At 41.1% G+C, this 26304-nt stretch overlaps 1 protein-coding gene across 1 annotated transcript in view; it reads right to left on the bottom strand.

Annotated features, from left to right (window-relative positions):
* Positions 1-2741: 2741 nt before the first annotated feature.
* Positions 2742-26304, bottom strand: part of AdipoR (adiponectin receptor) — a 45289-nt gene continuing 21726 nt past the window's right edge. The window contains exons 6-7 of the mRNA XM_071668251.1: positions 24679-24872; positions 2742-3418 (exon numbers count right to left, since the gene is read on the bottom strand). Coding sequence (XP_071524352.1) covers positions 3269-3418; positions 24679-24872 — 344 coding nt within the window. The 3' untranslated portion in view covers positions 2742-3268. The remainder of the gene's footprint in view (positions 3419-24678; positions 24873-26304) is intronic.

Genomic DNA, 26304 nt, shown 5'->3' with positions numbered 1-26304 from the left:
GCCTTCGTCCATTCCCTTCACCACCCTGCTGCACATGAAATAGCATCCCCCCCCCCAGCGAGGTAGCGCTAGGAAAAGACAAAACAGGCCACATTTGTTCACACTCAGTCTCTAGCTGTCATGTGTAATGCACCGAAACCACAGCTCCCTTTCCACATCCAGGCCCCACAAAACTTTCCATGGTTTACCCCAGATGCTTCACATGCCCTGGTTCAATCCATTGACAGCATGTCAACCCCGGTATACCACATCGTCCCAATTCACTTTATTTCTTGCACGCCTTTCACCCTCCTGCATGTTCAGGCCCCAATCACTCAAAATCTTTTTCACTTCATCTTTCCACCTCCAATTTGGTCTTCCACTTCTCCTCGTTCCCTCCACCTATGACACATGTATCCTCTTTGTCAATCTTTCCTCACTCATTCTCTCCATGTGACCAAACCATTTCAAAACACCCTCTTCTGCTCTCTCAACCACACTCTTTTCATTACCACACATCTCTCTTACCCTTTCATTACTTATTCAATCAAACCACCTCACACCATTCCAGCACATCCACCTTCCTCCACGCAACTCTATCGATAGCTCACGCCTCACAACCATATAACATTGTTGGAACCACTATTCCTTCAAACATGCCCATTTTTGCTTTCCGAGATAATGTTCTCGCCTCCCACATTTTTATACATCTATTTTCATTCGTTATATATAATGTTATTAATATTATCATTATTTTTTATTATCCTTTGTTGCTGTCTCCTGTGTTAGCGAGGTAGCATAAGGAAACAGACGAAAGAATGGCCCAACCCACCCACATACACATGTATATACAAAAAAGCCCACACACACACATATACATACCTATACATTTCAACGTATACATACATATACATACACAGACATATACATATATACTCATGTGCATATTCATACATGCTGCCTTCATCCATTCCCGCCACACATGAAATGGCACCCCCCTCCCCCGCGTGTGCGCGAGGTAGTGCTAGGAAAAGACAACAAAGGCCACATTCATTCACACACACTCAGTCTCTAGCTGTCATGTGTAATGCAGCTCCCTTTCCACATCCAGGCCCCACAAAACTTTCCATGGTTTACCCCAGAAGCTTCAAATATCCTGGTTCAGTCCAGTATATGCATGTATGCATGTATGTGTATGGGAGTGGATGGGTCTTTCTTCCTCTGTTTCCTGGTGCTACCTCGCTGACAGAAGAGCAGCGATTAAGTATAATAAAATTAATACATATATGGGCTATAAATGAGCATATGTTGAGGAGGGTGGATGTGTTGGAAATGAAATTATGACGACTATGTTGTGTGCAGTGATTTCATTGTGTAAGTGATAAAAGGATAATTATGAGAAGTGTGGTAATATAATGAGTGTGGTTGAGAGCTGAAGATGGTGTGCTGAAATGGTTTGGATATATGGATAGGACAAGTGGGGAAAAGTAGACAAGACATATGTTAGAAGTGGTGGGGACAAAGAGATGGAGGAGACCTAATTGGAGATGGAATGATGGAGTGAAAAAGATTTTGAGTGATCGGGAACTGAAAATGCAAAAAGGTGAAAGGCATGCACAGGATGGAGTGAATTTATAGATGTAGTATACATGGGTCTACATGCTGTTAATGGACTGAACCAGGGCATGTGTGGAAGTAGCTGAGGAGGGTAAGTGGACTAGTAGGTGTGGTTATAACATTCACTGGATATGGTAGAATGGGCAAGTTGGCAGATGCCATGATGTGCTGCTTTGAAGCACTGTGCAATAGGGTGTTCTGTAAACACGAGATTCAAGGGAAAAGTGCAGAGCTAAGAGGATCACTGGATATGGTGATGTGCGACAGAGAATCAATGCACTCCTTAGTGTATGGCTATGATAGACTAATATGAATCAAGCAAAATATAACTGCAAGATCAATGAATTCAGTGTAACAGTATATACTATACAGAGTGTAAACAGAGTATGGCTGAAGATCAGTGGATGGTGGTCATCAAGATGATCAATCAATATGAAAATAAAACTAAAAGTCAATAGATTTGATGTGTACCCAAACAAGTCATGAGCATGGATGTGTGTCAGAGAGGATTGCTGGTAGTGATGCAAGTTCAAGAAGGTTGCTGGATGTGGTAGTGCCTGATTGAGAACATTACCTACTAAGTTTCATAGACTTGGGTCACTGACTGCAGCAGTGCACAGAAAAGAATCAGTAAGTACATGTGTAACTGACATGATTACTAAATGAAGTTATGCAGCTGAAAGGGTCACTGGATAGGGAATATGTGGCTAAGGTTACTAAAGGTAGCCTTCGTGGCTAGAGTTCTTATAAGGTGTTATGCAGCCAAGATAATCACTCAGTGTATGTGTGAAAAAGAAAGTCCATGGATATTGGAACATGTGGCTGAAAAGATCACTAGATGAGGAAAATGTGAACAACAAAGTTACTGGATGTGAAGGATGAAGCTGAGATCACAGCATGTGGTGCTAACTGGTACATCTCAGGAAACTACCGCACATAATCAATAATCCACCTGACAAAACCATTCATGCCTTATTTGATAAATATTAAACTTTAACATGTACACTACGCGCAACCTCAAAATATGATTAATTATCTTGGGTGACTACTAATGATTTTGTGATGTCAAAGCCAGTTAGAAAATAACAAATACATGATTACACTCAAAGTTTCTGTAGTGTGGTAGTCCAATACAAAGGCATATCAGTTGTACTATACCAAAAACACTCATTCTTCCTTTGTTTATTCTTCCTTATAAAACAAAGATCAGAAATTCTAAACAAATAATTCCAAGTATAGCATCCTCCTCAAAGTATGTTTAGTATCACATGGAAAAGCATAACTTAAATCAGGCAGAAACTGAAAGTTAGGAGATGTGAAACATTTCCCCAGCAAAGACCTGCACACTAACTGTTAACCATGTGACTGGTTAAAAATACAATCTCTAAACTTTCAAAAATCTGGACAGTGAATATTAGATTTTAAATAATTCAAAATATAAAAGCACTTTCCACAAACTATCATCTATTGAAATTATTGATTATCTTTATGCGTGTCATTCTTTTGATGAGTCTTCATGCATGAACCAAACATTAGTTTACTACCAGCGTATCACAGGCCAGCTGTTAGCTTACCACTGGTTTACGATTAGGTCATCACACCTGATACCAACAACTGTGTAACAAAGCACACAAACTAGACCACACTCATATCTAACATCTTTCTACAAAGTTTAAAGGAGATCCTGAGCTTCAATTGCTGCTAGGTCTTCCGCAGTACAATCTCCATGCGTGAGGCGATACATGGCCATCTCGGAAATTCCATGATAATGGACAAAGGCTGCAGCAATCACCAGGATGTGGAAGATCTGGTGACTTTGGAACTGAAATGAAAAAGTCAATCTTTATCACAACTAACAATACACATTTGTAATATACAAAGGGAATAATGCTCAAACATCATCATCAATGAAACAAATGGAATGAACATGCCTTTTATGTCTCCCATTTCTGTAAGGTGGCAACTCCCATGCAAGGACAATTAGCTTTGTCAAAAACTTTGGCAACTGAGAGACCAGTCCTACACCCACCATGGAATATACCCTGCCAAACCTGCTCAAGTGCAGGTTAATGCATGAATCTCATGGATTATGAAGCAGGGAATTATACTGGAACACCATAGGTAGACAATTCCTCCCTAGTTAAATCCCCCAAGCCAATTAACCATAGTATAGAAATATAAAATTCATAAAGACTAACTTCTTTAGGATAAGTTAGGCTTGGTTAGATGAGATTAGGTCCTAGACATATTCATATTCTTGGGAAAAATGACCAGGGAGAACTGGTGAGGGAACTGACCGAGGGAAAATTGGTGGAATAGAATTGCCCAACACCTTAAATGCAAGTGCCCATGAGAATCTAATTATATATCATTTCAACACGTTTTCAGGTTGTATTATTTCTTTTGTGATAGCTAACAGCTGAAAGGGTGTCTGAAACTGATAATCAGTGAAAAGTATAGAACAGTGTAGGTCATGGACAAGATGCTACTGGTGGTGCAAAAGCAAGAGGTGTGATAAAACCGAAGTCCCATGGCAATGGTACAGATGACATATCACAGTGCTCCTGTTGGAATGAATAAGTCAGTGTCATGGCAGGAAACATAATCAGCATAGTATGCACACTTGTGTGTCTGAGAGCAAGGGACTGCTTAAATAACTGCCTTCAAAGATGAATGAGTAATTATGAGGCAACATGGGTTAACCATACCATTAGGGTTCATCATGTCAGCAAGGCTACTGAGTCCACTGTGTTGGGTCTATGGGGAATCAAAGAGTAATGTTGACTAGTGGAGGCCTGACAAAGATAAAGCTCCCCAACCACTGTTGAAGCCACTGTTGTCTACATTCTCATGTCTTTAAGAAATGATCTAAAAGGTAATTGTGACAGTGGCCCAGTAGTCCACATGGTGGTACAACTTCATCATCCAACACCTGAGACTTGTATCATCATTGAGGAGACACACATGGTGATTCTATACTGGTAAGAATACTGATATGCCAAAATATCAAATAAAACAACCAATTCAATTGTATAAACAAAACATTAAAAAAATCAGTTGAAAAGTCAACAAAAGTCATAAAATACAAAAAATTAGATAATATGTAGGCCAAAACGTATGTACAATCAAAATACAAAGCACATATACCAATTACAATGATAAAAAGATCATCTAAAACATATCAGTGGCAAATGAGTGTTTCATTAGAACCTCCACCAGGAACTTCAACAACTGGGATAGATGGTGGAGTGTTTCCCAGCATGAGGCAGTTCCTAAAGGCTTTTCTAATGAAGAATCTTATAACACTCACTCTGCAGTGGTCCGGTCATTCACTGGCCGCATTCAGGCACCAACCAACATCAGTAAGGTTTCTGTAAATGTAAGTGGAAGTGGTGCCATATTCAACACAGATACAAACAATGTAAGGGATTCTGTGCTCACAGCTAAGTTTTCATACGAGCTTGGGCACTGATTTCTCCTCCATGGCCTCCTGTGAGAACTTCACTAACTACGTCAGATACTGGCTACCAATAGATAGACAAAACAACAAAGAAGCAGAGATGTAAAAATTTAGTCTTCACAAAAAAAAAAAAAAAATCCAACACTTATTAAGATAAAGCTTTCATGTGTTAGGTTCTGTAGAATAAATCCCAGTTTTCACTTATGTTGGGATATCATATGTCTGGCAGCATAACACAGGATTAGTAGATATATGACAGCTGGCTGCATGATGCTAACGCAGCACATGCCATGCTAACCTCCACATTTGTTCTCTACTGGCATTCATTGGGTACAGACATACTGTTTGCCATTTGCTAAGTGCCAATGTATTCCAAGCATGACTATGTTCAGAGTCCTCTGAATGTAAACTTCACATGTGGTATGATGAATTAGTGTTTGCAGTATTGTGAAATTGGGTGGTATCCAGTATGTTGATGGGAAAATGTAATGCATACCTGCCTGGGGAGTGCAATTTCAGACGGGTAAACATGGGAACAAGCATAGGATTATGTGAGTGGCAAACAATACATCATTACTCCATGAATGCCATTAGAGAACTGACGAGGCAGTGAGCATAGCATGGGCAGCATTAGCACCACACAGCCAGTTGGGTTCAAACTGTATCGTGGTAGTTCATGTAAAAATAATACGATAAAAGTACTTTAGATGCTCTAACTACATCAAATTCTTTAAATCTGATCAAGCTTTATCCCTACACATCTGTACTCTGAAATTAGGACAGATGATTTTCAGGATCTCACAAGATATCAAAGCAACCTAAAGGCAAACAACTAGGAAGCTCATAAAAGGCAGTTATCTTCAAAAAGACATTTGAAAGAAAACATATGGCCCAAATACACAAAAATACTTTACTTCTTTCCTGCCCTAAGAACCATTTCTATGGAGATCCAACTAGGCCACAGGTCGAAAGGTGTGATGTTATTATATGTGTGTGAGTGCAGAACAATAGAGGAGTAAGTGTTCAGTGTCTTCAGAACAAAAGTTGCACCTTGGGCATGTCAGATCTTGTGGTATGATCAAACAGTGTTTGCAGTATTGCAGAAATAGGGGGTATCCTTTTCACTGCTATGAAAGCACAACTCATATTACATGCCTGGGGAGTGTAAGTGCTTGCTGAGTCACTTCTATGTGTATGTTTTATCAATGTCATATTTCATGGGAAGGAAGAATTTGACCACTTGTATGTAAGTCTATGAAATGAGTGCAGGATAACTGAGGATTAAATGTTCAGTGCCCTCAAAATTAATGCGGCATCTTGGATACAATAGCTCCTGTGGTATGCTGAGTAAGTGTTTGCAGTATCACAGAATTGACTGGTATCCAGTATGCTAAAACAAAAGTTATATCATACATGCTTTTTGAATGTAGTTTAAGATGGCTGTATGTCTAGCAGGAAAAAATCTAAGACTGGCCTAGGAAGGCAGTTAAGTGCCTGTCGAGTCCCTACTGTTTCTGCTTTTAATAAATGTCACATTTGTTGGGAAAGGGAGGATTTGTGAGTTTGGATTGCTAAAGCGTGATGCAAGGGTTTATTTTCTGTTTCATCTTTGGGGTTAGTGGTTAGATTATGGAGTTTTTTTATGTGGAAGGCATCCAATGCTGTTACAAAGAACTGGGTGCCAAGCATATTGAAGTAAGATTGTATTAGAAGCATTTTTGTTTGGCTGTTGAGTGTTGAATATTCTGGATGCTATGCAGCCACTGGTTCTCTTGAAAGCCTTGTTAGGGTTGAGCAGATGAGCTGTTTGTAAAGAATAATAAGGGACTCTTTTCCTCGTCCAAAAGTGGTGCCAGTAAGAGTACCAAGGATCCCCAGTTTTTTATGGCCTCTTACTGATGTCCTTGGTTTGGGAGGTAAACGTCAGGTTAGTGTTGCATAAGATACCCAGGATGTCAGATCTTGTGGTATGATCAAACAGTGTTTGCAGTATTGCAGAAATAGGTGGTATCCTTTTCACTGCTATGAAAGCATTACTCATATTACATGCCTGGGGAGTGTAAGTGCTTGCTGAGTCACTTCTATGTGTATGTTTTATCAATGTCATGTTTCATGGGAAGGAAGAATTTGACCACTTGTATGTAAGTCTATGAAATGAGTGCAGGATAACTGAGGATTAAATGTTCAGTGCCCTCAAAATTAATGCGGCATCTTGGATACAATAGCTCCTGTGGTATGCTGAGTAAGTGTTTGCAGTATCACAGAATTGACTGGTATCCAGTATGCTAAAACAAAAGTTATATCATACATGCTTTTTGAATGTAGTTTAAGATGGCTGTATGTCTGGCAGGAAAAAATCTAAGACTGGCCTAGGAAGGCAGTTGTTAAGTGCCTGTCGAGTCCCTACTGATTCTGCTTTTAATAAATGTCACGTTTGTTGGGAAAGGGAGGATTTGTGAGTTTGGATTGCTAAAGCGTGATGCAAGGGTTTATTTTCTGTTTCATCTTTGGGGTTAGTGGTTAGATTATGGAGTTTTTTTATGTGGAAGGCATCCAATGCTGTTACAAAGAACTGGGTGCCAAGCATATTGAAGTAAGATTGTATTAGAAGCATTTTTGTTTGGCTGTTAAGTGTTGAATATTCTGGATGCTATGCAGCCACTGGTTCTCTTGAAAGCCTTGTTAGGGTTGAGCAGATGAGCTGTTTGTAAAGAATAATTTTTTTTTTTTTTTTTTTTTTTTTTTTTTTTACTTTGTCGCTGTCTCCCGCGTTTGCGAGGTAGCGCAAGGAAACAGACGAAAGAAATGGCCCAACCCCCCCCCATACACATGTACATACGTCCACACACGCAAATATACATACCTACACAGCTTTCCATGGTTTACCCCAGACGCTTCACATGCCTTGATTCAATCCACTGACAGCACGTCAACCCCTGTATACCACATCGCTCCAATTCACTCTATTCCTTGCCCTCCTTTCACCCTCCTGCATGTTCAGGCCCCGATCACACAAAATCTTTTTCACTCCATCTTTCCACCTCCAATTTGGTCTCCCTCTTCTCCTCGTTCCCTCCACCTCCGACACATATATCCTCTTGGTCAATCTTTCCTCACTCATTCTCTCCATGTGCCCAAACCATTTCAAAACACCCTCTTCTGCTCTCTCAACCACGCTCTTTTTATTTCCACACATCTCTCTTACCCTTACGTTACTCACTCGCTCAAACCACCTCACACCACACATTGTCCTCAAACATCTCATTTCCAGCACATCCATCCTCCTGCGCACATCTCTATCCATAGCCCACGCCTCGCAACCATACAACATTGTTGGAACCACTATTCCTTCAAACATACCCATTTTTGCTTTCCGAGATAATGTTCTCGACTTCCACACATTTTTCAAGGCTCCCAAAATTTTCGCCCCCTCCCCCACCCTATGATCCACTTCCGCTTCCATGGTTCCATCCGCTGACAGATCCACTCCCAGATATCTAAAACACTTCACTTCCTCCAGTTTTTCTCCATTCAAACTCACCTCCCAATTGACTTGACCCTCACCCCTACTGTACCTAATAACCTTGCTCTTATTCACATTTACTCTTAACTTTCTTCTTCCACACACTTTACCAAACTCAGTCACCAGCTTCTGCAGTTTCTCACATGAATCAGCCACCAGCGCTGTATCATCAGCGAACAACAACTGACTCACTTCCCAAGCTCTCTCATCCCCAACAGACTTCATACTTGCCCCTCTTTCCAGGACTCTTGCATTTACCTCCCTAACAACCCCATCCATAAACAAATTAAACAACCATGGAGACATCACACACCCCTGCCGCAAACCTACATTCACTGAGAACCAATCACTTTCCTCTCTTCCTACACGTACACATGCCTTACATCCTCGATAAAAACTTTTCACTGCTTCTAACAACTTGCCTCCCACACCATATATTCTTAATACCTTCCACAGAGCATCTCTATCAACTCTATCATATGCCTTCTCCAGATCCATAAATGCTACATACAAATCCATTTGCTTTTCTAAGTATTTCTCACATACATTCTTCAAAGCAAACACCTGATCCACACATCCTCTACCACTTCTGAAACCGCACTGCTCTTCCCCAATCTGATGCTCTGTACATGCCTTCACCCTCTCAATCAATACCCTCCCATATAATTTACCAGGAATACTCAACAAACTTATACCTCTGTAATTTGAGCACTCACTCTTATCCCCTTTGCCTTTGTACAATGGCACTATGCACGCATTCCGCCAATCCTCAGGCACCTCACCATGAGTCATACATACATTAAATAACCTTACCAACCAGTCAACAATACAGTCACCCCCCTTTTTAATAAATTCCACTGCAATACCATCCAAACCTGCTGCCTTGCCGGCTTTCATCTTCCACAAAGCTTTTACTACCTCTTCTCTGTTTACCAAATCATTTTCCCTAACCCTCTCACTTTGCACACCACCTCGACCAAAACACCCTATATCTGCCACTCTGTCATCAGACACATTCAACAAACCTTCAAAATACTCATTCCATCTCCTTCTCACATCACCGCTACTTGTTATCACCTCCCCATTTACGCCCTTCACTGAAGTTCCCATTTGCTCCCTTGTCTTACGCACCCTATTTACCTCCTTCCAGAACATCTTTTTATTCTCCCTAAAATTTACTGATAGTCTCTCACCCCAACTCTCATTTGCCCTTTTTTTCACCTCTTGCACCTTTCTCTTGACCTCCTGTCTCTTTCTTTTATACTTCTCCCACTCAATTGCATTTTTTCCCTGCAAAAATCGTCCAAATGCCTCTCTCTTCTCTTTCACTAATACTCTTACTTCTTCATCCCACCACTCACTACCCTTTCTAAACAGCCCACCTCCCACTCTTCTCATGCCACAAGCATCTTTTGCGCAATCCATCACTGATTCCCTAAATACATCCCATTCCTCCCCCACTCCCCTTACTTCCATTGTTCTCACCTTTTTCCATTCTGTACACAGTCTCTCCTGGTACTTCCCCACACAGGTCTCCTTCCCAAGCTCACTCACTCTCACCACCTTCTTCACCCCAACATTCACTCCTCTTTTCTGAAAACCCATACTAATCTTCACCTTAGCCTCCACAAGATAATGATCAGACATCCCTCCAGTTGCACCTCTCAGCACATTAACATCCAAAAGTCTCTCTTTCGCACGCCTGTCAATTAACACGTAATCCAATAACGCTCTCTGGCCATCTCTCCTACTTACATAAGTATACTTATGTATATCTCGCTTTTTAAACCAGGTATTCCCAATCATCAGTCCTTTTTCAGCACATAAATCTACAAGCTCTTCACCATTTCCATTTACAACACTGAACACCCCATGCATACCAATTATTCCCTCAACTGCCACATTACTCACCTTTGCATTCAAATCACCCATCACTATAACCCGGTCTCGTGCATCAAAACCGCTAACACACTCATTCAGCTGCTCCCAAAACACTTGCCTCTCATGATCTTTCTTCTCATGCCCAGGTGCATATGCACCAATAATCACCCACCTCTCTCCATCAACTTTCAATTTTACCCATATTAATCGAGAATTTACTTTCTTACATTCTATCACATACTCCCACAACTCCTGTTTCAGGAGTATTGCTACTCCTTCCCTTGCTCTTGTCCTCTCACTAACCCCTGACTTCACTCCCCAGACATTTCCAAACCACTCTTCCCCTTTACCCTTGAGCTTCGTTTCACTCAGAGCCAAAACATCCAGGTTCCTTTCCTCAAACATACTACCTATCTCTCCTTTTTTCACATCTTGGTTACATCCACACACATTTAGGCACCCCACTCTGAGCCTTCGAGGAGGATGATCACTCCCCGCGTGACTCCTTCTTCTGTTTCCCATTTTAGAAAGTTAATACAAGGAGGGGAGGATTTCCGCCCCCCCGCTCCCGTCCCCTCTAGTCGCTTTCTACGACACGCGAGGAATACGTGGGAAGTATTCTTTCACCCCTATCCCCAGGGGATAATAAGGGACTCTTTTCCTCGTCCAAAAGTGGTGCCAGTAAGAGTACCAGGGATCCCCAGTTTTTTATGGCCTCTTACTGATGTCCTTGGTTTGGGAGGTAAACGTCAGGTTAGTGTTGTATAAGATACCCAGGATAGTTGGAGTTCTGCTGATTAAAAGTGGTTGACCATTTAGGGTTACAGGAGGTGGCAGGTTATATCTATAACTGACTGTGGTTGAGAGTGTGATACAAGATTTCTGTAGAAGTACAAACATTCTATTTTCTGTAAACTAGAAATGTAATATTACATGTTTGTTGTTACCTCAACAATGTCAGGGAGTTGTGATGTAACTCACATTATCTATGTATGAGAGGACTTTCACAATATGGTATGTGGGAGTTTATGGGAAGAAATATTGCATGAGGATGAAGACAGTTGGAGAAAGAACTGCTCCTTGGGGAACCCCACTACAGAGTTTGAAGTTTAGGGAAGTAAAGCCTCTGTGAGTGACTCTGGTTCATAGCCAGCAAGGAAAATGGTTAACAACTTTTGTGATTTTTGTGTGAGGATGTACATGGGACAGTGTCAAATGTTTTGTTGATATCTACTGCCAACATTATAGTGTGAGAAGGGAGTTTGGTCTGTGAAGTCTGGTAGAGTAGGAACTTGGTCTAAAGTCATGCTTTGTAGGTTGAAAGTAGGACAACTTGCTAGATTATGCTGTGTATAAGTTTTTCAAGGTGTGTGGATATCATTGGCAGTAGTGATAGACAGCAACAGAAGGGGCCTTGGAGGGCAAATTTTACAAAGTAAATGTTCTTCACATGAAAAAAGTATAAACAAGATGGTGATATCCCTACATGCAAGATATGATGTAAATGCCAAAAAGTATAGAATGTGAAGTGATCAGCACTATGTCATTACACATGTCCCAGCCCAAAGTATATTTCTCGTTGGGTAAGATGAAGCCCGTCACTTGTTTCTTTGTTGTTTTCCAACTCTTACATGATGTTCTTTCATTTCAAATGAAATTTTCTTCCTTTACTTGAAAAACATCCTTTACAATCTATGTCCACTTAACCCTTTCAGGATGGATGCCACGAAATCTAGGTGGGGTCTCTGGGATGAAGGATTACCAAAAAAAAATTCAATGAAATATTTCAGATTTTTCAACTAATAGGAAATATCAAGAAAACTGAAAAAGGAAAAAAAATCATATAAACTTAATACATTTGTTGCTGTGCAAACAATCCTATTTGGCATATGGGAGGTACTTGCTCGGCTAATCTCTGGTTTCCTGACCCTTTCAGTCACACATTTATGTTTGATTTTATACATTATTTCACATCACCACACTTATAGAGATTCTTTGTCATGAGATGAGCAGAGAATAATGGTGCTGTTTGCTGATGACAAGGCTCTGGTGGAAAATTCGAATGAGAAACTGCAGAATCTAAATTCTGAGTATGGGAGAATGTATAACAGGAGAAACTTAAGAGTATTTGCGAATAAAATCTAAGTTATTAGGTTCATCAGGAGAGAGATACATGTCATATAGAATGTTACTTTGAAAGGAAAACTTGGTGGATGTGGGTTGTCACATATGCCTGAGAGTGGACATGGCAACAAATGGAACAGAGGCTGAAGCAAGACACAGGGTGCACTGGTCCTAAGTGCACTGAAGAATAAGTAAAATGAGAGGTTACTGGTCTGTGAGGGCAAAGCTAACAAAGTACAGAAGAAGGTGAATAAGTTGGAAATCAAATGTTTGAAGACAGTATTTGGTGAGTGAAAGGTTGACTATGTAAGAAATGACTGGGTAAGAAAGTGGTGTGGTAGTAAAAGGAGTATATATGAGAGGGCTGAAGAGGGTGTGCTGAAATGGTTTGAGTGAGGATACGATAACTGAGAAGGTATACTGTATATGTCAGAAGTGGAAGGAACTAGGAAATGGAGGAACCAGGGAGGAGGTGGAAGGATGGAGTGAAAGACGTTTCAAGTGTTCAGGGCCTGAACATGTGGGAGGGTGTGGGTATGCAAGACTGAGTGAAATGGTGCAATATGGAATACAGGCAGTGACACTGTCAATGAGCTAAGCTAGATAATATGAAGCAATAGGGGGAAACCAGGGAAAGGTTTGTGAAACCTAGTTGAGGATTGGGGGCTCTGGTTTCACTGGAAGTGAGCAAATGAGACTATTCCTTCATCCATTCCAAATGCTACCTCACTAATGTGCGAAACATCGAAAAAGTAAGAAAGAAGCATGCAAATTGTGATGGGAAGAGGAGAGGAGTACTAGACAACAGATGTTATTCAACACAATTCAGGTGGTTATTGTCATGCACTAGTCCAGCTGAAACAACTAATTATCATAGGTACATGAGGTACATGAAGGTACTTGCATGGAGGTTACAGTCAAATCAATCAAACCCTTGAAATATCGTATCTAGTACAGTAAATGTGGAGATATTAAATTAGCTTGCATTATAAATTTATATAACCAGTCTTGAAATATCAAATGCTTTAGCTATTCTGTTTTACAGTAATTATTCCTTACTTTCCAGAGTATACAATTCTCCATAGCTCTAAAAAACAAAATGGTCACTGACTTAAGGCCCTTCAATTCTTCCAAAGTTCCCTCCAAGTATTGCTCATTTAACCCTATCAAAATTCCAGTTAAGAGATTTTCTCCCCAGAATCTCATTACTGTGCACCCTACGAAGATCTTTCAAAGTTCTCAAATTGTATGATAAAAACTGAACATGGTAGCTTTCACCTATCAGTAATGTATCTTAATGATCTCAGATCTCAGCAATGTGAAAACATTTCTAAAAGAAAATTCCCTCATGCCTGTAAAATTTTCATAGCTCAAAACATGCATGAGGCTCCATCATTAACAAAAGGATATAAGATTCCCATCTGTCATCTTATTCCATATAACAGGTATACCTATTTCCACATTGTTAAGGAGGTATTTGCAAACATATCCTTAAACACTTCAGTTACTGACCATATCTCAAAAATCTTCATGGTCAATGATCCAGCAGTAATGCTCAAAGTCTATGCTGGGAAACAAATCTACAAATGAACCTGTACATCTACAGTCTTAAATTGACACAGAAACACTGATGACTAGACTCATAAGTGACAAATGAATTCTAATATCAATAAGCGCAAAATTTTACATAATGGTAAGAAATGGCAAGCTACAGTATGAATTCTTTTGAAATGCATAAAGTAAAGGAATAAAAAGACTTGGGTGTAATAATCTCTGGTGACCTAAAACCAAGTAAGCTGAGCAAAAAAGCAGTGAAAAGAGCAAACTAAATTCTTAGTTTCATAGGCATAGCCTTCGCCTTTAAGTCCAGGGAAATCATCCTTACTCTACAATTCATTGGTACATCCATATCTTGAATATTGTGTTCAGTTTTGGTCACCCTACCAAAAAAATATAGACAGAATAAAGAAAGTACAGTTTTGAGCTACCAAGGTGATTCCCGAACTGAGAAACAAATCCTACAAGTTGAGACTAAACAACAGGAATCCATTTACCTTAGAAAAGAGAAGGTTAAACAGTGATGTAATACATTAGGAGCTGATCAAAGGTTTTGACAATTTTGATCTATCAAGTTACCAAACACTTGATTCATCGGATTTTACTCATAGTAATGGATACAAACTTATAGGCAAACAATTTACCTAAACTGAGGTGAAGTACTTTTTCTTCAACAAGACTGTTAACATGGGAAAAATTTGTCAAGCAGAGTGGGTGAAAGCAGTACTATAGATTTTTTTTCATACATGCATACCATTTCCCACATAAATGAGGAAGCATAAAAACAGATGACTGAGCCTTAGAGGGGAAAATTCCTCACTTGGCTCCTTGCTCTGTTCCTTCTTTTGGAAAGTAATATAAGAAGAATTTCCAGCCACCCGCTCCCGCCCATCTTAGTCACCTTCTGCAAAATGCAGGGAATCTGTGAGCAGTTTTCTCTCTACCCCAACCCCAGGAATAAGTACTGTAGATACATTTAAGAACATACTTGATAAATACTTTGCTTCAAGTCTACAACTTTCATTAATTGCACCATCATGGTCAAAATGATAATTTGCAGGCTATTCTCTTTGAATTACCTGTATGCCTTCTAACTTCCATCACACTATTCTGAGAGTTTCTGGTATCTTCCACCACCACAAATAGGCTCAAAAGAACCCAATGGTCTGTTGCTTTTTGAATTCCTTTGCATGCCTTTGTATAACTATAAGAAAAATTTACTGAATTTTTCTATGGGGAGCTGTGAATTACACACGACAGCTAGAGACTGAATGTGGCCATTTTTGTTTGTTTTCCTGGCACTACCTTGCTGAAGCAGGGGGTAGCAATGCTGTGTCGTAGGACATGATAGCGACAGGAATGGATGAAGGCTAGCAAGTATGAATATGTACATGTGTAAAAGTGTATGTCTGTGTATAGGTATGTATATGTGTACATGTTGATATGTATATGTGCATTTAAGTATAAATATGTGTGTTTGAGCAAATGGGCTAGAAACCCTCCCCTCCTTGTATTTCAACTTTCTAAAAGGGGAAACAGAAGAAGGAGTCAAGCGGGAAGTGCTCATCCTCCTCGAAGGCTCAGATTGGGGTGTCTAAATGTGTGTGGATGTAACCAAGATGAGAAAAAATGAGAAAGGAGAGATAGGTAGTATGTTTGAGGAAAGGAACCTAGATGTTTTGGCTCTGAGTGAAACGAAGCTCAAGGGTAAAGGGGAGGAGTGGTTTAGGAATGTTTTGGCAGTAGAGTCAGGGGTTCGTGAGAGGACAAGAGCAAGGGAAGGAGTAGCACTACTCCTGAAACAGGAGTGGTGGGAGTATGTGATAGAGTGTAAGAAAGTAAACTCTAGGTTGATCTGGGTAAAACTGAAAGTGGATGGAGAGGGATGGGAGGTTATTGGTGCATATGCACCTGGGCATGAGAAGAAAGATCATGAGAGGCAAGTGTTCTGGGAGCAGCTGAGTGAGTGTGTTAGTAGTTTTGATGCATGAGACCAGGTTAAAGTGATGGGTTATTTGAATGCAAAGGTGAGTAATGTGGCAGTTGGGGAAATAATTGGTGTACATGGGGTGTTCAGTGTTGTAAATGGAAATGGTGAAGAGCTTGTAGATTTGTGTGCTGAAAAAGGACTGGTGATTGGGAATACCTGGTTTAAAAGAGAGATATACATACGGATACGTATGTAAGAAGGAGAGACGGCCAGAGAGCATTATTGAATTACATGTTAATTGATAGGTGAGCAAAAGAGAGACTTTTGGATGTTAATGTGCTGAGAGGTGCAACTGGAGGGATGTCTCATCATTATCTTGTGGAGGCGAAGGTGAAGATTTGTAGAGGTTTTCAGAAAAGAAGAGAATGTGTGGGTGGAGAGAGTGGTGAGAGTGAGTGAGCTTGGGAAGGAGACTTGTGTAATGAAGTACCAAGAAATACTGAGTGCAGAATGGAAAAAGGTGAGAGCAAAGGACGTAAGGGGAGTGGGGGAGGAATGGGATGCATTAAGGGAAGTAGTGATGGCTTGCGCAAAAGATGCTTGTGGCATGAGAAGCGTGGGAGGTGAGTAGATTAGAAAGGGTAGCGAGTGATGGGATGAAGATTATTTGTGAAAGAGAGAGGCATTTGGATGAGTTTTGCAGGGAAATAGGGCAAATGACTGGAAGATGTATAAAAGAAAGAGGCAGGAGGTCAAGATAAAGGTGCAAGAAGTGAAAAAGAGGGCAAATGAGAGTTGGGGTGGGAGAGTATCATTAAATTTTAGGGAGAATAAAAAGATGGATGTGCTGGAAATGAGATGTTTGAGGACAATGTGTGGTGTGAGGTGGTTTGATCGAGTGAGTAACGTAAGGGTAAGAGAGATGTGTGGAAATAAAAAGAGCGTGGTTGAGAGAGCAGAAGAGGGTGTTTTGAAGTGGTTTGGGCACATGGAGAGAATGAGTGAGGAAAGATTGACCAAGAGGATATATGTGTCGGAGGTGGAGGGAACGAGGAGAAGAGGGAGACCAAATTGGAGGTGGAAAGATGGAGTGAAAAAGATTTTGTGTGATCGGGGCCTGAACATGCAGGAGGGTGAAAGGAGGGCAAGGAATAGAGTGAATTGGAGCGATTTGGTATACCGGGGTTGACGTGCTGTCAGTGGATTGAATCAAGGCATGTGAAGCGTCTGGGGTAAACCATGGAAAGCTGTGTAGGTATGTATATTTGCGTGTGTGGACGTATGTATATACATGTGTATGGGGGTGGGTTGGGCCATTTCTTTCGTCTGTTTCCTTGCGCTACCTCGCAAACGCGGGAGACAGCGACAAAGTATAATAATAATAATAAAAAAAAAGATGTTGACTTGAGGGACAAGTCAATTGGGAGGTAAGTTTGAATGGAGAAAAACTGGAGGAGGTGAGGTGTTTTAGATATCTGGGAGTGGATTTGGCACCAGATGGAACCATGGAAGCGGAAGTGAGTCATAGGGTGGGGGAGGGGGCGAAAATCCTGGGAGTGTTGAAAAATGTATGGAAGTCGAGAACATTATCTTGGAAAGCAAAAATGGGTACGTTTGAAGGAATAGGGGTTTCAACAATGTTGCATGGTTGTGAGGCGTGGGCTATAGATAGAGTTGTATGGAGGAGGGCGGATGTGTTGGAAATGAGATGTTTGAGGACAATGTGTGGTGTGAGGTAGTTTGACTGAGTAAGTAATGAAAGGGTAAGAGAGATGTGTGGTAATAAAAAGAGTGTGGTTGACAGAGCAGAAGAGGGTGTTTTGAAATGGTTTGGTCACATGGAGAGAATGAGTGAGGAAAGATTGACAAAGAGGATACATGTGTCAGAGGTGGAGGGAACAAGGAGAAGTGGGAGACCAAATTGGAGGTGGAAAGATGGAGTGAAAAAGATTCTGAGTGATCGGGGCCTGAACATGCAGGAGGGTGAAAGGCGTGCAAGGAATAGAGTGAATTGAAACAATGTGGTATACCGGGGTCGACGTGCTGTCAATGGATTGAACCAGGGCATGTAAAGCATCTGGGGTAAACCATGGAAAGTTTTGTGGGGCCTGGATGTGGAAAGGGAGCTGTGGTTTCGGTGCATTATACCTGACAGCTAGAGAATGTGTGAACGAATGTGGCCTTTGTTGTCTTTTCATAGCGCTACCTCACGCACATGCGGAGGGAGGGGCTGTCATTTCATGTGTGGCGGGGTGGCAACGGGAATGAATAAGGCCGACAGTATGAATTATGTACATGTGTATATATGTCTGTGTTGGAAAGGATCACAATTTTGCACGTGATCAAGATATTCCTATGAGTCCACGGGGAAAATGAAACATGAAAAGTTCCTAAGTGCACTTTCGTGTAATAATCACACCATCAGGGGAGACACAAGAGAGAAATATAAGAGTCAGTTGATATACATCGAAGAGACGAAGCTAGGATGCCATTTCGTAAACATGTGGACAATCACATGTAAAGAAAGTGCGGAAGACAAGGAAACAAATGGGAACATCAGTGAAGGGAGCTAATGGGGAGGTGATAGCAAGTAGTGGTGATGTGAGAAGGAGATGGAGTGAGTATTTTTAAGGTTTGTTGAATGTGTTAGATAATAGAGTGGCAGATATAGGGTGTTTTGGTCAAGGTGGTGTGCGAAGTGAGAGGGTTAGGGAGAATGATTTCGTAAACAGGGAGGAGGTAGTAAAAGCTTTGCGGAATATGTATACTGGGAAGGCAGCGGGTTTGCATGGTATTGCAGTGGAATTTATTAAAAAAAGGGGGTGACTGTGTTGTTGCCTGGTTGGTAAGGATATTTAATGTATGTATGACTCATGGTGAGGGGTCTGAGGATTGGCAGAATGCATGCATAGTGCTATTGTGCAAAGGCAAAGGGGATAAAAGTGAGTGCTCAAATTACAGAGGTATAAGTTTGTTGAGTATTCCTGGGAAATTATATGGGAGGGTATTGACTGAGAGGGTGAAGACATGTACAGAGCATCAGATTGGGGAAGAGCAGCGTGGTTTCAGAAGTGGTAGAGGATGTGTGGATCAGGTGTTTGCTTTGAAGAATGTATGTGAGAAATACTTAGAAAAGCAAATGGATTTGTATGTAGCATTCATGGACCTGGAGAAGGCATATGATAAGAGTTGATAGCAATGCTTTGTGGAAGGTATTGAGAATATATGGTGTGGGAGGCAAGTTGTTAGAAGCAGTGAAAAGTTTTTATTGAGGATATAAGGCATGTGTACGTGTAGGAAGAGAGGAAAGTGATTGGTTCTCAGTGAATGTCGGTTTGCAGCAGGGGTGTGTGATGTCTCCATGGTTGTTTAATTTGTTTATGGATGGGGTTCTTAGGGAGGTGAATGCAAGAGTTTTGGAGAGAGGGGCAAGTATGCAGTCTGTTGTGGATGAGAGAGCTTGGGAAGTGAGTCAGTTGTTGTTCACTGATGATACAGCGCTGGTGGCTGATTCGGGTGAGAAACTGCAGAAGCTGGTGACTGAGCTCGGTAAAGTGAGTGAAAGAAGAAAGCTGAGAGTAAATGTGAATAAGAGCAAGGTTTTTAGGTACAGTAGGGTTGAGGGACAAGTCAATTGTGAGATAAGTTTGAATGGAGAAAACTGGAGGGAGTGAAGTGTTTTAGATATCTGGGAGTGGATTTGGCACCAGATGGAACCATGGAAGCAGAAGTAAATCATAAGGTTGGGGGGAGGGGGCAAAAGTTCTGGGAGCGTTGAAAAATGTGTGGAAGGCGAGAACATCACCTTGGAAAGCAAAAATGGGTATGTTTGAAGGAATATTGGTTCCAACAATGTTATATGGTTGCGTGGCTTGGGCTATAGATTGAGTTGTGGGGAGGAGGGTGGATGTGTTGGAAATGAGATGTTTGAGGACAATATGTGGTGTGAGGTGGTTCGATGGAGTAAGTAATGAAAGGGTAAGATATTCATTTTATTTATTTATCATTTACTTTGCTTTGTTGCTGTCTCCCGCGTTTGCAAGGTAGCGCAAGGAAACAGATTAAAGAACGGCCCAACCCACCCACATACACATATATACACATACATGTCCACACACACACACATATACATACCTATACATCTCAATGTATACATATATATACACAAACAGACATATACATATATACACATGTACATAATTCATACTGTCTGCCTTTATTCATTCCCATCGCCACCCCACCACACATGAAATAACAACCCCCTCCCCCCTCATGTGCACGAAGTAGCGCTAGGAAAAGACAACAAAGGCCACATTCGTTCACACTCACTCTCTAGCTGTCATGTAATAATGCACCGAAACCACAGCTCCCTTTCTACATCCAGGCCCCACAGAACTTTCCATGGCTTACCCCAGACGCTTCACATGCCCTGGTTCAATCCACTGACAGCACATCCACCCCAGTATACCACATAGTTCCAATTCACTCTATTCCTTGCATGCCTTTCACCCTCCTGCATGTTCAGGCCCCGATCACTCAAAATCTTTTTCACTCCATCTTTCCACCTCCAATTTGGTCTCCCACTTCTCGTTCCCTCCACCTCTGACACATATATCCTCTTGGTCAATCTTTCCTCACTCATTCTCTCCATGTGACCAAACCATTTCAAAACACCCTCTTCTGCTCTCTCAACCACACTCTTTTTATTACCATACATCTCTCTTACCATCATTACTTACTCGATCAAACCACCTCACACCACATATTGTCCTCAAACATCTCATTTCCAGCACATCCACCCTCCTCCGCACAACTCTATCCATAGCCCATGCCTCGCAACCATATAACTTTGTTGGAACCACTATTCCTTCAAACATACCCATTTTTGCTTTCCAAGATAATGTTCTCGACTTTCACACATTCTTCAACGCTCCCAAAACTTTCGCCCCCTCCTCCACCCTATGATTCACTTCCGCTTCCATGGTTCCATCCGCTGCCAAATCCACTCCCAGAAATCTAAAACACTTCACTTCCTCCAGTTTTTTGCCATTCAAACTTACCTCCCAGATGACTTGTCCCTCAACCCTACCATACCTAATAACCTTGCTCTTATTCACATTTACTCTCAGCTTTCTTCTTTCACACACTTTACCAAACTCAGTTACCAGCTTCTGTAGTTTCTCACATGAATCAGCCACCAGTGCTGTATCATCAGCGAACAACTGACTCACTTCCCAAGCTCTCTCATCCACAACAGACTGCATACTTGCCCCTCTTTCCAAAACTCTTGCATTCATCTCCCTAACAACCCCATCCATAAACAAATTAAACAACCATGGAGACATCATACACCCCTGCCGCAAACCTACATTCACTGAGAACCAATCACTTTCCTCTCTTCCTACACATACACATGCCTTACATCCTCAATAAAAACTTTTCACTGCTTCTAACAACTTGCCTCCCACACCTTCTCCATATCCATAAATGTTACATACAAATCCATTTGCTTTTCTAAGTATTTCTCACATACATTCTTCAAAGCAAACACCTGATCCACACATCCTCTACACTTCTGAAACCACACTGCTCTTCCCCAATCTGATGCTCTGTACATGCCTTCACCCTCTCAATCAATACCCTTCCATATAATTTCCCAGGAATACTCAACAAACTTATACCTCTGTAATTTGAGCACTCACTTTTATCCCCTTTGCCTTTGCACAATGGCACTATGCAAGCATTTTGCCAATCCTCCGGCACCTCACCACGAGTCATACATACATTAAATAACCTTACCAACCAGTCAACAATAGTCTCCCCTTTTTTAATAAATTCCACTGCAATACCATCCACACCCGCTGCCTTGCCGGCTTTCATCTTCTGCAAAGCTTTTACTACCTCTTCTCTGTTTACCAATCATTTTCCCTTACCCTCTCACTTTGCACACCACCTCGACCAAAACACCCTATATCTGCCACTCTATCATCAAACACATTCAACAATCCTTCAAAATACTCACTCCATCTCCTTCTCACATCACCACTAATTGTTATCACCTCCCCACTAGCCCCCTTCACTGACGTTCCCATTTGTTCCCTTGTCTTACGCACTTTATTTACCTCCTTCCAAAACATCTTTTTATTCTCCCTAAAATTTAATGATACTCTCTTACCCCAACTCTCATTTGCCCTCTTTTTCACCTCTTGCACCTTTCTCTTGACCTCCTGCCTCTTTCTTTTATTCATCTCCCACTCATTTGCATTATTTCCCTGCAAAAATCATCCAAATGCCTCTCTCTTCTCTTTCACTAATACTCTTACTTCTTCATCCCAACCACTCACTACCCTTTTTAATCTGCCCACCTCCCACACTTCTCATGCCACAAGCATCTTTTGCGCAAGCCATCACTGCTTCCCTAAATACATCCCATTCCTCCCCCACTCCCCTTATGTCCTTTGATCTCGCCTTTTTCCATTCTGTACTCAGTCTCTCCTGGTACTTCGTCACACAAGTCTCCTTCCCAAGCTCACTTACTCTCACCACTCTTTTCACCCCAACATTCTCTCTGCTTTTCTGAAAACCTCTACAAATCTTCACCTTCGCCTCCACAAGATAATGATCAGACATCCTCCAGTTGCACCTCTCAGCACATTAACATCCAAAAGTCTCTCTTTCACATGCCTATCAATTAACACGTAATCCAATAACGCTCGCTGGCCATCTCTCCTACTTTCATACATATACTTATGTATATCTCTCTTCTCAAACCAGGTATTCCCAATCACCATTCCTTTTTCAGCACAAATCTACAAGCTCTTCACCATTTCCATTTACAACACTGAACACCCCATGTACACCAATCATTCCCTCAACTGCCACATTACTCACTTATAACCAGTTCTCGTGCATCAAAACTACTAACGCATTCACTCAGCTGCTCCCAAAACACTTGCCTCTCATGATCTTTCTTCTCATGCCCAGGTGCATATGCACCCATAACCACCCATCCCTCTCCATCCACTTTCAGTTTTACCCATATCAATCTAGAGTTTACTTTCTTACACTCTATCACATACTCCCACCACTCCTATTTCAAGAGTAGTGCTACTCCTTCCCTTGCTCTTGTCCTCTCACTAACCCCTGACTTTACTCCTAAGACATTCCCAAACCACTCTTCCCCTTTACCCTTGAGCTTCGTTTCACTCGGAGCCAAAACATCCAGGTTCCTTTCCTCAAACATACACCCTATCTCTCCTTCCTCCTTTTTTCTCATCTTGGTTACATCCACACACATTTAGACACCCCAATCTGAGCCTTCGAGGAGGATGAGCACTCCCCACGTGACTCCTTCTGTTTTCCCTTTTAGAAAGTTAAAATAAGAGAGATGTGTGGTAATAAAAAGAGTGTGGTTGAGAGAGCAGAAGAGGGTGTTTTGAAATGGTTTGGTCACATGGAGAGAATGAGTGAGGAAAGATTGACAAAGAGGATATATGCGTCAGAGGTGGAGGGAATGAGGAGAAGAGGGAGACCAAACTGGAGGTGGAAAGATGGAGTGAAAAAGATTTTGAGTGATCGGGGTCTGAGCATGCAAGAGGGTGAAAGGCGTGCAAGGAATAGAGAACTGGAACAATGTGGTATACCAGGGTTGACGTGCTGTCAATGGACTGAACCAGGGCATGTGAAGCGTCTGGGGTAAAACATGGAAAGTTTTGTAGGGCCTGGATGTGAAAAGGGAGCTGTGGTTTCGGTGCATTATGCATGACAGCTGGAGACTGAGTGTGAACGAATGTGGCCTTTGTTGTCTTTTCCTAGTGCTACCTCATGCGCATGCAGGGGGAGGGGGTTGTCATTTAATGTGTGGCGGGGTGGCAACGGGAATGAATAATGGCAGCAAGTATGAATTATGTACATGTGTATATATGTATATGTCTGTGTATGTATATATATGTATACGTTGAAATGTATAGGTATGTATATGTGTGTGTGGACGTGTATGTATATACATGTGTATGTGGGTGGGTTGGGCCATTCTTTCATGTTTCCTTGAGATACTTCACTAACATGGGAGACAGCGACAATGTACGATAATAATAATAATAATAAAATGAGCAGATGGTCCATTCTTTGTCTGTTTCCTGGTGCTACTTCACTGACATGGGAAATGGCAATCAAGTATAATAATAGATAATAAAAAATTTCTATTTAAAATATATATGTCATTCTCCTCTCACCACAGTGAGTTTTATATCCCTATCACAAACAGGCTCAAAGGACCCAGTAGTCTGCTGTAGATTCAATTCCTTTCCTATTAAACTATCCTATTCCCAGGGATTGGCTGCCTCAGAATGTGTACAAAAGCAAGATACAGTAGTAAGGGCAAAGAAGAATGAAAATATTTGGGATGAGGAAGAGGAAGATAAGATAAATGGAATAAATGGATTATTTGAAGGATATTATGGTGTCAGAGAATATAAATGTAGCACAGAATATCAAATTCCAATAAATGAAATAGCAATCTTTTGACCTTCCCCACACTAATGCATCCTGTGAGGGGCTGATTCTGTTGTAAAATCCAGTGAAAAAATTAATATATCAAACACTTACCCATAAATCACATTTGCCAGGAAAAAATCTCTCTGGCACCCGCACAGCATATAACAATGCACCAATCACGTACAATGCCCCCATGAGGATTAGCCAACCAAGGGAAGCACGAGTGATGGCATAGTCAAAACCTTCAATGAGCGTGTAGTGCACAGCCGGTATGATCCCAGACAACCCAAAGGTCAAGAAAACAGCTGTGGAATAGTATAAAATGAAGAATTAGGCAACAATTATCATGTACCGTCTAGGATACATACTTCAATATTCAAATCTATATCATTAATATACTGCTAATACTTTACTGCTCCAAGATGCAAACTTGTACACCAATCCTTATGGTCATAGTACACTACTGAAACACCAATACTGATAGGAACAACATTTGCAAAACACTTATGGTCAGGGAAATAATGATTATCATTATTCTTACAATAATAAAAGAGTACCAACTTCTATCTATCTATCTATATCTTTGACACTGTTCCCTTTGGGAACTCCCTTATGCGGGTGGCAACAGCAAAACAGTCTCCATAACTTTAAAATCTTAAAACCTGCATATCAATATCAAGAACCGTGATACTATTAAACACACACACACAAATGCTGAAGATTATGGCATAAATAAGCCAATACATCATGGCATGGCTTTTAGTTACATGAAAACTCTGAGACAAAAATCTTAATAGAGGGCAAACTTTGAACAAAAAAGGCAAAAATAAAGGATGAAAACAAGTGCAGAGACACACACATGGAAAAATTGAGAGCAGAATGGCAAAGGTGAGAATAAATGAAGGTAAAGGAGTAGATGAGGAATGTGAGGTATTCAGGGAAGTAGTGCCAGCATGAGCAAGAGAAGTGTTTGGCACTTGGAACGCGGGCAGATGAGAAATATTAGTGATGTAAAGGATGAAAAAGTTCCTAGTGAAAGAGAAAAGAGAGGTGTATGGGCAATACTCATAAGGGAAAAAGTTCAAATAAATGATTGTTCAAGAGAAAGCAGCAGAAGGTCAAAAGGAAAGTGCAGGGATTTAAAAGGAGAGCAATTGAGAGTTGATGGGAATGCGTGACAGTAACCTTCAGGGAGAATCAGATGATGTTTTAGGAGGTTAGTTGTATGAGAAAAACAAAAGAACTAATAGGAACAACATGAAGGGTCAAATAGGGAAGTAGTGGCTGTTTGTGAAGCAGTGAAGAGGAGACAGACGTATTTTGAAGCACCACTGAATGTGTTTAGATTAGGAGAAAGATGAAGGGTATTTGGGTCAGGGAAGTACATGAAATGAGTCATGAAAAGTGAAAAGATGGTGAAAGCCTTGAGGAAGATGAAATGTGGCAAGGCGGTTGTTGTGGATGGTATTGCAACTGAATTGGTTAAGAAAAACGGTGACTATTAATGATGGGTCTGTCTGGATTTTCAATGTATGTATGGATCATGATCAGGTACCTGAGGATGGGTGGAATGCCTGTACAGTACAACTGTATAAAGGCAAGAGGACAAAGATGAACATTCAAACTACAGAGGTGTAAGTTTGTTTAGTATAAATAGTACATTTTATGGGAGATTGGTAATTGAAGGCATGTACAAAGCATTAGCCTGGGGAGGGAAATGTGGTTTCAGGGGTGGTA

This window comes from Panulirus ornatus, chromosome 12, assembly GCF_036320965.1.
Source record: "Panulirus ornatus isolate Po-2019 chromosome 12, ASM3632096v1, whole genome shotgun sequence".
Taxonomy (NCBI): Eukaryota; Metazoa; Arthropoda; class Malacostraca; order Decapoda; family Palinuridae; genus Panulirus; species Panulirus ornatus.
Note: the sequence above shows the minus strand (reverse complement) of the source record. Positions and strands in the feature narration are given on the sequence as shown.